We start from the raw sequence: 13816 nt of genomic DNA, 5'->3' as shown, positions 1-13816 counted from the left end.
CGGGGCAGGAAAAGGTAAGTGGAGGAGACAGATCAGATGAGGAGCTGAGGTGAGAACAGAACCAAGGAATTGGGATTGGAACAGACAGGAGATATGTTTGAGGGAATGGGGCAGAAAGCATTAAGTTTGGAGGATAGTAGTCACTGGAGTCTCTGCCCACTGAAGAATGCTTCCTAAGTCCTGCCGCTGCTCTGCTGTCAGCAGACCAAAACACATTGACAGACTGTTCCATCTTCCTTAGTGGTGCAGTCTACTGCTCTGTCAGTTCAAGTGGGAGAAGTCTGTATGGTAAACCTAAGGTTCCAACCTTCTTGATGATCATTGTGAGATCTGGAGGTCACATGATGGAATCCCCCCTCCCCTGTTTCTGAAAATCCTAGGCAATTTCCCACACCATTTTAATATTAAGGTCACACAGTCACCTACCTAAATATTACAAAATGCCAGCATTAATTTATCCTAACGAATATGTATAAGAAGTCTTAAACTACATGATCACATGCTATTTTTTCCACAGGATCCCTACCCCCATTTGCTATAGGAGTGACTTCACATCTGTTTTTTACTCCTCCCCTCCCTCCTGCCCCCCACCATATCACTCTGTGTTCTGTCAGTGGCTTAACACTAGACTGTATTTATTTTCCAGTGTAGACTGTATTCCAAAGGCCCCTACCACATGTCACACTTAAGATTAATCGCATCTTAAATCGTGATTAACCAGTTAATCGCATCTTAAATTGTGACCTGGCTGCAAAATCAAATAATGGTGTGATAATTGTGTGGCTTATTCCTTGTTTTATTACCCAAAAAAGTGTAATAACTTTTTAGCTGGTTTCTATTATTCCATTAATTGAACATTTGGTCAGGTGTGCCCCGACAGCTAGGAGGCCTGTCAGCTGCTGATAGGGTCCCAGTAATGGGAGCTTGCTACTTGACAGTGCAGGGGGAACCTGGGATTGTGATCCCGGGTTCCCCCTGCACCGGCATTAAGGTGTGATGGGATATGATGTATGATCTCACAGTTGCATCTCCTGCCATGCATGTGTGCCGTGACAGGAAGCACAATTGTGAATCGCGCATTAGATCCTATCGCATCTTTACCCATGTCTGGCAGGGGCCAAAGCTATGTACTAGTTTCTCACAGCCCCTTCTGTGTTGTGCCTCACCTAGTCCCATTCATTTGTGAGTTGCTCAATTTTTCCCAGCACCCCGGTAGGGTGACTAGGTGGTAATCCCACTTCATAGATGTTAGACTAAGGCACATAAAAGTTAAGATAAAAGTAAACGAATATGGTGCCCATTTAGAGATACCTGATATTTTTGTAGTGTACTGTGCTAGTGCTTCCTGTTTAAAGCATGACATCCTTGGAGTTCAGTTACTGAGCTTGACAGCAACAGTTTTGCATACTACACATCAGCATGTTAAGTTAGGCATTCAGAAAGAGGAACACACTTAGGGATTCCCTGGAAAAGATCTGGTTAAGTCTCCTGGAGAATTTTAATTTGTCTGCGTATGAAGTAGCAGATGAACTTGCAGGTGCTCTGTTGGCCTGCAAAACTTTAATGTGGTTGGCTAGTGATTATCTGTGACATGACAGCACACACATCAGGGATCTTGTTTCTTCATTGTACTCTTTCTGTTTTGTAGGTATTTGGCTGTGGAATTTACCCATCCCCTTCCTGTCAGTCTCAAAGCATATTTAGTAAGGTTGTTGTAGGGTCTGGCACAGCACTGTCCTATTCCCTGAACTGGAGATCCCATGTGCTCTTCTATTGTCTGGTCAGAGGAGGGGGTATTTGTTCTGTGTTGGAAATACTGTCTCATCAGCAGTGAGAAATTAGGTCTTTTGGTTTGTGGAGATGCTATAAAAATAAAATGGCAGCAATATTGGCTTCCTCTAGATTGATTACCATGTTCAATACAACTCTTAAGTTCCCCTTTTTTGAGCTGGATAAATTCTTGCTGTGTGACGCTTCCATGAAAACAGTGTAGGTCAAATAGTATCCAAGGGATTAAAATGTTGGCCTTATGAGTGAATTGCACAACAGTGACACTTTCAGGTTTCCCTGGGCCAATGTGCAGATGGAGGCAGGGTTGGGTGCATGTTCAAAGCACATATCTTGGAGGCACTTCATTTTAATGAACTTGATTGTAATTTGTCAATATTCATCTAATTAGACCTTAACTTCTCTTCCTCCACAGAGCTCATGTATTAGTTTTCCTTACTGGAAAGAGACTGTATCTATACTGCTTAGTCCAGATCGGACATCACCTTGTGCCATAGTTAGCTACATCGATGAGGCATATATGGACATTGACAGAGATTTTGCTGAGGAATGATTCTTTGGACTTTGGCTTTTGATGGACAGTACTTGGAAGGTACCTCACAGACTGGATTTTCAGGGATACGCTGCGAAGTGTGTGTGCAGCTTGGAACCATGGAATACTACTGCATTGTTAAAGACTTGTCCCGCCTCTGATCTCTAAAGACTTTTCAAATTATCTGGGCAACACATTCAGCCATCTATTCCGGTCATTTTGGGATAAAAGTAATTTTCCACAAAAACCAGCTCTTTTCCTGCTTCTCTCAGGCAAGTGTATCTAGTTCAAACCCTTTCCATTGATAGACAAGAAACTATTCTATGTCCCAACTTAATTTTGGTTCTTCCTCATGACTACCAGAATTAGCAGGTTTAAAAAGCACAGGAAATGTCCCAGCTCATTCAAACACAAGGTCTGACAAACCAGCCTGACTGGGACCCCTGACGCTTGCAGACCACACACACAGGCACCAGGAGGACTTGCATCAGGTTTAACTTTGGGTTTGGATTTGAAGTTTAGGTTTGACCAGACTGTGTTTGCTCTTAATTCCTGAGAACTATAGCTCTCTCCACTTTTTACTATCCACTTTTGGATTGTTTGTAACAAAATCTCTTTGGCCAGCATCTGTTTGACTGTGGTGTTCTGCTTCTGCTGCTGTCCTTTCTGTGAATACTTCCCATCTGAAGATGTATTTACAGTGCTGCAAAGAAGAGACATTTCAGTAGTAGTGGAATTGCAGTCTGGGGCCTAGCTTTGACCGGGCATTAACCAATTAAAATGTATTGATTTTTAAACTTGTAGCTTGTCCCTTCTTGGGTAACTAATCTGACTTTAAAATCTGGACCAGTGCACTTGTTGCAAGGTAATATGCTCTTAAACATAGTTAGTACTAACCTGCTTATGTCTGGAAGCCTAACACCAGTATCTAAGCTTGCAGTCTTCAGTACTTTAAAATCAACACATATAATTCATCTTGAAGTGCAATACTTACTGGAGATTTCAGGTTTTTTCCTGGGTTTGTTATTTTAATGGGTAAGTGTATGCAATGCTGAGCATAAACACCCATGGTTAAAAATAACTTTGCTCCCACCTCCCCCAGCAGCTTACAAATTTTAGCAAAACTAAGTGCTTAACCGCAGCTTGCAGCTCATATCAGGAGCATTAAACAAGTTGCTCCAAAGCTGGATGCTATTATGGTGAGATTTCCTGGAATGAAATAGTCCATTGTTGAAGTCTTAAGCCTCATATGTATTTTGTGGCTCTAATTTAAAAGAAGTCATCCCCTAAAATGAAATTTAAATTTGAAATGTAATCATTTAGATCAGTTTGCACTAATAATTGGTTGCACAGACAGTTCTCCTAGAATTTCCTCAAATGTATTGCAAGAACTGACAGTGAAGGGGGATCTGAACTTCAGTGCCTTTGTATTCCTTCTCCTAGCCCTGGCTTATAACCACCTTCTCCAGGACTTTGTCTGCAGTCAAATGAAGGAAGAAAGAACATGGCTCTGCAGCTAAGCCTGGCACAGATCAAGATGGGCATCTTATACAATGTATAATAACCTTTGCCAGCAAAGGGAATAAAAACAATCTCAATTCCTGACAAGGGGTGTGAATGTGCAGGACAGAAGATCAGATTCTGGAATGGGAATTGTACCATCTGAAGAGTGCTGATCTGTCTGTAATCGGACCTGTCTTTTGAGATGACTTCAGCTACTATTAATATGTACATCAGTGGTCCCTATTGTAGGTCCCATTCAAATAGGACAGATAGCATGGGAGAGTCAGCATTTTGCTTATGGTGTGTTCAGAACTTCTGAGGCAGTAGATCCAGCTGGAGTCTTAAAAAGTCTTCTCTTCAAGGGATTTTGCTCCCTAGTAGACTTCATTTCAACACATCACCTCTAGTCAATGTCACTCCTTCACCTAAGATTTCACATATTGGGGGTACCAGCTACAACTCTCTGTTCTTCATCAGCTTTTCCCTCTGGAGCTTAAATACTTTTTGTTCTTAGAGAAATTTTGTTTCTTGGTGTCTCTGCCTATATTTACCTGTAATAGATGTGCACTCAAATGCTTCAAACTAAAACGCTTTTAAATTATAAGGGATGCCTATTCCATAGTGTAGGTAACTGGTGCATCCAAAGTTTGCTGCTGTAAACCTACAGAGAATGCATTTTGGTCTTGTATTTCTAGACTTGTGTAACTCAGAATTAAGGGCCAAGCTGCTTTTATCCTTAGCAATTGGCCTACAAAAGGCTGGGCTAAAATCATCCCCACCTGTTTTCTGTGTAGTGAGTGTGCTGTCCTGTGGGGGGAAGCACAGTGGCTTTCTATATTTTCTTCTTTAGGCACTTTGGGTTTTCATGAGTACCAGCAGCTCCAAGGAATGTTCTGGGTTGGAATCTTGGAGCCAAGCCCCACTATCCCTTTTGCAAGAGGCTCATTGAGAGTTAACTTGCCCCTGCCAGGTGCACAAAAAGCAAATTCTTCAATCTCCTCCCTCAAAGTAGCCCCATCCCTTGTGGGGAAGGCTCTGCATGGGATTCTAACAGACTTGTTAGATGCTAAATAAATTGGAGCTGAGTTTCACTTCTGACTTTGATGGAGTTCTTTGTTCATATCAGCCTCCCTGCAAGTCACCAGAAGCAGCTTGATTCTTCCTTCTTGTGGTAGTAGAAATGTCTTATTTAATGAAGAACAGCAGGAGAAGTGTCTGTGCCAGGGTAGGATGGAGAGCATGCCAGCTTGGTCACCATCTGTAATGTGGATTTTCAGCAGACTTTGTGCTAGAGTGTGGAGTATGGGGATGGGATGTCATCAGGTTGAACACACTCAAGGAAATCTGCACTATCCCAGTAAATTGCTGAGGTTTGTGCTTAATTAATGCCAGATTAATGCCGATTTATTAACTGCAAATAAACATATTAAATGGAAACTATTAAAGAAATCTATTTTAAAAGAAACCTGTGTGGAGATGTCTTTCTTTATATCAACTCTGGCCTGCAGTGTGAGCAGAGCCGCTGGCTTTTCCTGTCAAAGCAAAGGAATCCTCACAGTCTGAAAGCCTCCATGGTGTGGGTCACTGGAGACTGAGCCTTGCTATCTTGGCTCAGACTCTAGCTACCTAAGTTCTGCTCTGCTGTTGCTTTGGCAGAGCTCTCCAAGCCCTGGTGGAGGATGAGGAAAGTGTCAGATTTTTACCAACACAGTTCACGTTTACAACACACTCGTATTTCTGAACTCTGAATGGGATATGGTCTCCCAATCCCTACCCAAGCCAGCTAAACCATGTCAGGGGCAGTTACCCAACCAGCACAGTATTCAGCCCCTTTTCCTTTGGTGTACATGTTATAATAGACAGTTTGTGACTTTTTGATGCTCTACAAATGAGTATGCTTATCTCGAGGTACTTCCTGCCCTAAGCCTGGAGTAGCCAGCAGATCGTTGTATGGCTAGGGCAGGAGGGAAGAGCTGAGCAGTAGCTTACTTGGAAAACAGCTCCTGCTGTTTCTTCCTGCTTCTGCGGCTGGTCATTGCAATAAGAGGGTGTGTAATGCTGGAGGGAAACAAGCTGCTGTACCAGTCCTGAGAGGAAGGCTGTCTACCCCACCAGGCAAGGAAGTTTGTTACAGGCACAGCCAGAGTAGAAAAATGGCCGAGCCTGGCAAGGGCTGCCCTCAAATGCGTGGCACTACAGCATCATTGAATAAACTATGCTCTAGCTCCTCTGGACCCATTTAAAACAGAAATAAAACTAGACTTGTTCTATTTTGGTTTGGTTTGCAGCCCTAGTAGGAAGGGCCTGTTCAGCGGTGTCTTTCCCACTTGTTCCCTTGTAAGTGAGAAGACTGGGAGGTTCAGCAGAATATGTATTTGATATGAATCCGCATGAGTCCTGTGTAGTAGTACCATTCAGGAGTTGCCATCCCTGTAGACACACTAACAAGAGTCCTCTAAGTTTCTACACCCTGCTAGGCTGTACCCCACTAGGCTGCAGAACCCAGGTGGCTTTTTGTAGCTGGAATCCAATTAATCCCAGGGAGGGACCATTGCACTGCTCCCTGCCTTTAATGTTGCCTGTTGCAGTCATAGGATGGGTAATATGAGCTCCTCCCAACAACTAGGCTGCTGAGATATAAATATAATCATTACTTTAGCTCCTCCTCCATTTCTGCTATCTACAGGGCAGAGGTGATAAAGGGATTCTCTTATCCATAGGTAAGTGTCCTCTCAGGGGACAGTCAAGGCATGGTGTGAGGAGCCTTCTCTGCTGATCCTCAAACCAAGTTTGTGCTGTGTTTGACATGCTTGGACTTCTAACCAGTGACTCTGGAACCAGCCAGCTAGGTCCTGACTGAGAGTTTAAATGAGATCAAAGTCAACTACTGTTACAATCTGCAGTTCCCAGGGCCTTGCTTTCCACTTCATGTCGATGGGCATGGTTATGCTGCCTCCTGCCTGCTTAAGTAGTGTCAGACCTCTAGGTGTTCCTTCAATCATTTGCAGCTGGTAACAGGGCCAGAGGTAGAGGCATAACTAGCAATTTTGGCACTCTGGGTAAAGATGCTGGAGAGCACCATTCAGCTCCCCCTTCTAAATTGGCACCTGTGGCTGGTGTTCATCTTACCCACCTGTAGTTATGCCTCTGGCCAGAGTTTATTTAAGTCATCTGTGTCTCCTTCTAGGGGTTCTTCTAGGTGCCAACTTTTCAGTTCATCCCTTCTTATGATCCGACATTGTCAGACATGTCCATACCTCACTCTGAGAGGCTCTGAAACGGTGGCTGGCTGGCTGTTCCTCTCCCCCACCCCAGACAGCAAGGAGCCTCGTCTCTTGGAAAGCTAGCTTTATTCACTCAGTAAAAAGATGCAATGACTGTTGCAGCCATTTGCACCTAAGGTGCATCAGGCATATGTAACAGGAGGAGAGAGGCTGGCACTTTCTGGCTTCTACTCTTCATGCTGCAAATAAAAAATAAAGAGGCTTAGTAGGACTTACCACTCCATTGTGGTCCTCTAAAGGCAGCTGCAGCACCCTCTAGTGATGCCTCTATGCCATCTTTCACAGCAGCCTTATGCTTCCTGCCTGCTCCAGCAGCTGCTCTTCCTGTGTTAGGCCTGCTGTGGTCAGTCACTGCTGCTCAGTGTGAGCACTGGCTACTGCCTGTGGTGCACCAGCCAGGAGAGGAGCATCACCCCATGGGAAATGGTACTAAAGCAGTGTAGCCATGGGAACCCTCCTCTGCACTTGCTTCTCTTCCACCTGCCTGTCAGGCTTAGCTTTGTTTTGGGGCCTTGCATCTGGAGACTTACCTTCGATGTGATGACCACCTCCCTGCTGCGGGAACGCAGCTTGTTGACCTGTGTCTCAGCAATGTCAGCTCGCTCCTCTGCATCATCCAGTTCATGCTGTACCTTGCGGTATTTCACCAGGTTGGAATTAGCTTGCTGCTCCTATGAATGATGATCCAAGGAGGTAATGATGACCTGTCCCTGTGCATTTTCCCCATTGTGTTGCCAGCCACTCCCTCCCCTGCCCCAGGCAGCTCCTGCTGGGCAGGTCTGCACATCTCACTGAGGAAATTCTGCTCTGAACACAGCATTGCTGGAGGCACTGAAATCCCAGTTCCTGTACAAATGGAGCTTGGGCAGTGATGTACCAGCTGGTACCAAGTACCAGCTTCCTCAGCCTGACCTACTGATGTGTCTTGTGCTTGAGAGGCAAGGAGCCCCCTCAGCCTCAGCAGGACAGGAGACCCTGTGGCTGATTTTAGAGCACAAAGCTGTTGCTATAGAGGACTCCCACAGCCCTGGGCTGAGCCTGGTAGACATCCATTATTACATTCCTTGTGCCTTCCCCAGGCAAGTCAGAGCTGTGACCGGACAGTTTCCAGCTTCCTGCTCCAGAGGAACATGTGGTGAGTGTCTTCTGCTTTGAGTAGCAGGTTCCCTTATCTGTTGAGCCTTGGTGGGGTTGTAAGGGGCAGCACTTACTGCTTCCTCATACTGGCGCTTGTAGCTCTTGACTTTGGTCTGCAGTTTGTCAATCAGGTCCTGCATCCGGGCCAGGTTCTTTCTGTCCTCCTCAGTCTGAAAGGTGCCAGTCAGAGCCATTTGTGAAATGCCAGTCCCCACCTGCAACCTCCCACCCCTCCCCTTGAGCTTCTTTCTCCCTTACACCCTTTCCAGGGCAGCCCAAGGCTTTCTCTTTGGATACCTTTGCACAAAGCAAATCTGTCCCCTCAGTGATCTTTCTTTCCCACTAACCTCCCATGTGGCACAGAGCACTTCGGTGACCCTTCCCTCCCCCCAACACATGCGCGCACGTTCAGGAGGTTTTGTCTCTTCTTTCCATTTGTTCTGACCAGGAATCCTGGTTTTCCATTTCCCGTGGAAAAACGGAGTAAAAGGTAGATTTCCCCTTTTACTGCGGAGGAAAATACAGATTTCTCATTTTAGCAGAGATACCTGTGGATTTTGAAGTTTTGCAGAGTTCCGGCCTGCAAAGTGCTGGGAGGGAGCCGGAGGAGGGCGGTCAGACAAGGGGGTCCATGTGTCTGTATATGTACATGGCTGCCAGGCAGCTTGAAGAGCAGCTCCAGTAGGTAAGAAGGGTGGAGGGGATTCAGGCCCCCATAGGGAGGGAGGGAATTGGGCAGGGCTGGGGCTGCTGCCCAGCCAGGTGGTATATAGGGCTTGGGACCTGGGGCTGCAATGCTGGGAGAGAGCTGAGCTCTGCTTCCCTGCAGCAGTCACTGCCTCCTGCCCCCAGCTGCAGACCTGGGTACTTGGCCCCATAGCCCTGGCAGCTAGGGGCCCCCTGAGGTGCAGGGGCTGTGGGTGGGGGGAAGGGGCACCAGCAAAGCTGGGGGGGCTGTGGGACGGGGGGATAAGGGGCATGAGCAGGGCCAGGGGGCTGTAGAGGGGAGTGGGGGTCACCAGCAGGGCTGTGGTGGGCCTATCATTTTAATCATTAATTTGGGGGGGGGTTATCAGAGAAATTGTGATTTTTTTTTTTTTTTTTTTTTTTTAATCAGGGAAAACCAGGATCCCTGGTTCTGACTGCTCATGCTCATCCTGCTTCCCCAAGGCAGCTGAGGCCAGAAGCACTTTTAAGCAACAGAAGAGACCTTTCTTTTTTAAAGGAATTTTTCATGTTCCAAGCCAAATCAAGTCCAAACCTATGAGTTAGTCCAGAACCATAAGTGGTCCTATACCCGGCAAATATCCTCCACCCTCACCAGGGGTTTCAGATATTTCCAATGTCTTTTGGCAGGCATCCGACATGCAGGCCCAAGCCTGGAGGCTTGGGGTTTGGATGCCCCCAAGTTTTGCCTGCCCTCAGCCATATGGCTGCAGGAGCAAGCTTTAAGCCCCAACACCTCAGCAGGTACTAAACCACACCAGAAGAACAGTTATTCCCCCGGCTGTTAAGAAAAACTGCCTTTGTGGATCCAGACACATGATACATACTTAGGCGCTTCCCCTGAGAACAGGGCAGGGAAGGATCCCAGAGTTGCTCTGGCTTATCAGAGAGTCCTGCAGCCTCTGCCTGTGTCTGTCCTGCCTAGCAGCAGCCAGCACAGAAGGCTGAGCATGTGCAGTGCTAGCAGGCTGTGGGGTGACTCCCTGGGGAGTCCTGTAGGCTCAGAGCTGGGCACCTGCATACCTGGTAGGTCAGCTCCTTGATCCTCCTCTCATACTTGCGGATGCCTTTCTGGGCCTCAGCTGTCTTCTTCTGCTCAGTGTCCAGCTCCCCCTCCAGCTCCCTCACCTGCAGGCACCAAGCAGCCACAATGTCACCACTCTCCTGACTTCCCAGCACTTCTTCACCTATCCCCTTAGAGAGTTCTCCCTGGTTTCCTCGGGAGCCTGGCTAATTCTCTAACGCCACCTGATTCTGAGCTGGGATGCTCTACTTCCTGTGCCTTCCAGTCCATGATGCCCTGTCCCAGCAAATGGAGACCTGCTAGGTGAATAGCTGGGCTTCTCTACCATGTGCTGGGCTTCTCTACCATGTGCTGGGTATGGAAATGTGAGAGGATAAAAGGAACCAAGACCAGGTTCCTGGGTTGGCCTCCTTGCTGGAGGCAGTGGAGCATCTCCTCCATGCTGTCTGGTGCAGCCTGATACACACCAGGCTGCATCAGCACCACCCTTACAGAGCTGCAGAGAAGAGATGCAGGAAGTGACTGGTGCATTCCTATACAGAGTCCTGCATCTTCTGGCCCCCTGAGGCTATGCATGGCTGAGGGTGCTGGGCACTGAGGATCTGTCCTTGGTCTGCAAAGGCCAACCTCGTACTGATGTGAAGCGCACCATTTGGGAGTCAGTGTCCATTGCCAGGTGCAGGAGGGCTAAGGGGCTCTAAGGGAAACCTGGCACCTGGGGATTTGCTTTGATCTTGTCTCGCTCCCTGCCTCCCTTGAGTCCTGTAACCAAGCAAGCAGCCATGCCACAGAGGGTGCTGTGAGAAGCTGAGTAGGAAGGGCACTGGCTGCAGACACAAAAACAGTTGAAGCCTGTTCTACACAGCACTGGGTAGTCCCAGCACTTACTCTGGCCTCCAGCTTCTGGATCTGCTTCTTGCCTCCTTTGAGGGCAATCTGCTCAGCCTCATCCAGGCGCATCTGCAGGTCCTTGATGGTCTGTTCCATGTTCTTCTTCATCCGCTCCAGGTGGGCACTTGTGTCCTGCTCCTTCTTCAGTTCCTCTGCCATCATGGCTGCCTGCAGGTACCCAATGGCTCTGTCACTGCTGCACAAAGCTTTCAGGCTCCCAGGCCTTCCCTGCCAGACCCCTTTAGGCTCAGTTAACCGCCCATATTGATTCCCTCCACTCGCAACCTACCTCCCACATATAGCTTCAGTTTGCCTAGAATTGTCCATTTCAGCCCCCAGCTGAGGAGCTACAGCACTGATTTCCCACACCCTGACCCACGGTTAGGTTTTGTCAGCCACCCTGGAGGGCAAAGCAAGTCCTGGTACAACAGAAACTGGTAATTTGTGCCCCTCTCCACTGACATATTGAGGCTGTGCTATGCCCCAGGACTGGCCCTAGCCCTGCTGGGGGTGCTTAGCCAGCCTTCTCATGCACTCACATCTGTGATTGCTTTCTTGGCCTTCTCCTCTGCATTGCGACATTCCTGCACAGCCTCTTCCACCTCTGTGGTCAGTTGGGCAATGTCTGCCTCCATCTTCTTCTTCTGGTTAATCAGGCCTGTGTTCTGAGCACAGAGACAGGGCAGTGTTACCTCTGCAGGCACAAGCTTTTCTTTCACACGGGTGCTCTGTTCACTCGGAGGCTCATCATGCAGTTGGACTGTTCTCAGTGGGGATGGGGTATTTGCATGGGACCAGAGTGCAGGGATAGCCTGTTTGCATGGGGATGGGTTGTGGGGCCAGGCTGTTCACATATGGCCCAGGGCTTTGGGATCTAGAGTGTGCTAGGAAGTGAGGGCATTCCCTGTTCACTGCACTCCACTAAGACAGTCTACTTTCAGGGCTGTGCACCACTGCTGCTGACCAACAAAGCAGCACATAGATTTCAAGGCCAGAATGAACCACTGTGGTGTGCTGAACCATGCTTCTGCCCGTGCCATACGATGCCCCTGCATTAATTCTGTGGGAATGAGCTGGTCTTCTAGCCCAGTCCGCAAACCTGGGCGATGGGCTGAGACTCATGGCACAGGTGAGGTGCACAGCAGCTGCTGTCTGCCAGCCCCCTCCCTAGCAAAAGCCTGCATGAGCTGGGTTCACCTGTGAGTGAAGCAGATTCACTCTTTCAGTAGCCTCCAACAGTTCCTGCTCAGCCAGCTTCCTGCCCCGCTCAGCTTGCTCCAGTGCTGCCCGCAGCTCCTCCACCTCTGCCAGCAGCAGGTTGTTGCGCCTCTCTAGGGCTGCTGCCTGCTCCTTGAGGTCATCATTATGGCGCATGGTGTCATCCAGCTCAATTTGCAGGTCCTGCCAATGACATCCATGCAGCAGGGTCAAGAGGATCAAAGGAAACAGACACCTTCCCATCCTCCCAGCAGGGGCCAGAGGATAAGCAGGACATGTCACACACCAAGGGATCAGGATCACTATGTGATCCTGAAAAGACAGCCAACTGCTGGCCGGGCATCAGGCAGGACCAAGAGCCAGATGGTACACCAGCCATTGCTGCCTTTGCCTTCAGGCTGACTGAGTGAACACAGGACCAAGACAGCATCTGGGCATGGCATTGAGCCCCCTGAGCTGGCCCACAGCAGTAGCCAGGCAATCCTTATCCCTCAGGCAGGGGTCAGGACTGACTTTGATTTGAGACTGGAGCTGCCGAACCATCTTCTGGGCCTCAGCAGCCTGGCGGTTGGCGTGGCTCAGCTGTATCTCCATCTCATTCAAGTCTCCCTCCATCTTCTTCCTCAGCCTGATGGCCTCGTTCCTAGCTTTAGCCTCTGCATCCAGTGTGGCCTGCATGGAATCCATGGCACGCTGGTGGTTACGCCTGGGAGGGAAGGGAGTTGGGAGAAAGTGATTAACCCTCCTGTAGTACTGAGACTGTGGCTTTCACACTGCAGTTATGCATTTGCTCTAGTTCTCCTGGTATCCCTGTCTCAAGATTGCAGGGCAGCCCTGCTGATACCAGCCCACAGAAAAGTGAGGTGGGCATTGTAGATGCAGCCTGCTCCTGGCTTGGACCCTACCTCAGGTTCTCAAATTCCTCATCCTTCTCTGCTAGTTTCCTGTCCACATCAGCCTTGACCTGGTTCAACTCCAATTGGATTCGCAGGGTCTTGCTCTCTTCATGTTCTAGTGCCCCCTAGAGACAACAGCAGACATGGCATTAATATGGTGAACACGGGGACAGCATTTATGGCTCTCCCAGCTAGCTGTTTGCACTCCTTGCAAATGTGGCATTATAGAGGACAAAGGACAATATATCTTTCCTGCCAGGGCCAGGCAGTCCTAGACTTGCCATGCTCTCCAGCCTGAACATGCTGATTTTTTTTGGAGAGGTTGGGAAGTCAGAGCTGGAGCACCAAGTGGGGAGGGACAGAATGGCAGGAACGGGGGACCGACCTGAGCCCAATGCCTGGGGCACAGTCCATACATGAGGAAACTACCACGCTGCCAAAACTGAAACCATCATGTTGCGAGCACTTGTCCGTTAATAAAAATTGTTGTAAAATGCAACCTAAATGAGATGTTCACAAAGGAGCTTTCACTATGCCCTACAGGGCCAAGGGGAAACTAAGCCAAGTGTCCTGCTCTAGCTCACAATACACTGGTGCTGGAGCTGACAGCCCAGGAGTTCTGTGTCCCTACCGTCCCAGAATCCAGAGGGTTGTTGTGCTGCTGGTAGCATACAGGAGGTGACTAGTGGCTGTCCAAGAGCCATCTACAACTGGAGCCTTGAAGTGACAAGTGTAAAAGGGGAAGCAGTAATTAAGCTGGAGGGGTCATGTGGGTTTCTGATGGAGCAGTAACCCTTGAGCAAGAGCTAACACCCTC

At 48.5% G+C, this 13816-nt stretch overlaps 2 protein-coding genes across 4 annotated transcripts in view; one reads left to right on the top strand and one right to left on the bottom strand.

Annotated features, from left to right (window-relative positions):
• TRPC4AP (transient receptor potential cation channel subfamily C member 4 associated protein) overlaps positions 1–5288 on the top strand; it is a 109963-nt gene extending 104675 nt beyond the window's left edge. For all 3 annotated transcript variants that reach the window (XM_019539697.1, XM_019539696.1, XM_019539698.1), the window contains one exon: positions 2204–5288. In XM_019539697.1, the coding sequence (XP_019395242.1) occupies positions 2204–2341 (138 nt within the window). In that variant the 3' untranslated portion in view covers positions 2342–5288. The remainder of the gene's footprint in view (positions 1–2203) is intronic.
• Positions 5289–7156: 1868 nt separating this feature from the next.
• Positions 7157–13816, bottom strand: part of MYH7B (myosin heavy chain 7B) — a 52327-nt gene continuing 45667 nt past the window's right edge. Inside the window, exons 34-42 of the mRNA XM_019539695.1 lie at positions 13009–13124; positions 12617–12809; positions 12083–12286; positions 11425–11550; positions 10883–11053; positions 9994–10098; positions 8319–8414; positions 7638–7778; positions 7157–7286 (exon numbers count right to left, since the gene is read on the bottom strand). Coding sequence (XP_019395240.1) covers positions 7275–7286; positions 7638–7778; positions 8319–8414; positions 9994–10098; positions 10883–11053; positions 11425–11550; positions 12083–12286; positions 12617–12809; positions 13009–13124 — 1164 coding nt within the window. The 3' untranslated portion in view covers positions 7157–7274. The remainder of the gene's footprint in view (positions 7287–7637; positions 7779–8318; positions 8415–9993; positions 10099–10882; positions 11054–11424; positions 11551–12082; positions 12287–12616; positions 12810–13008; positions 13125–13816) is intronic.

This window comes from Crocodylus porosus, unplaced genomic scaffold (assembly GCF_001723895.1).
Source record: "Crocodylus porosus isolate Cpor-Errol unplaced genomic scaffold, CroPor_comp1, whole genome shotgun sequence".
Lineage (NCBI taxonomy): Eukaryota > Metazoa > Chordata > Crocodylia > Crocodylidae > Crocodylus > Crocodylus porosus.
This window is presented reverse-complemented; position numbering and strand designations above follow the sequence as displayed.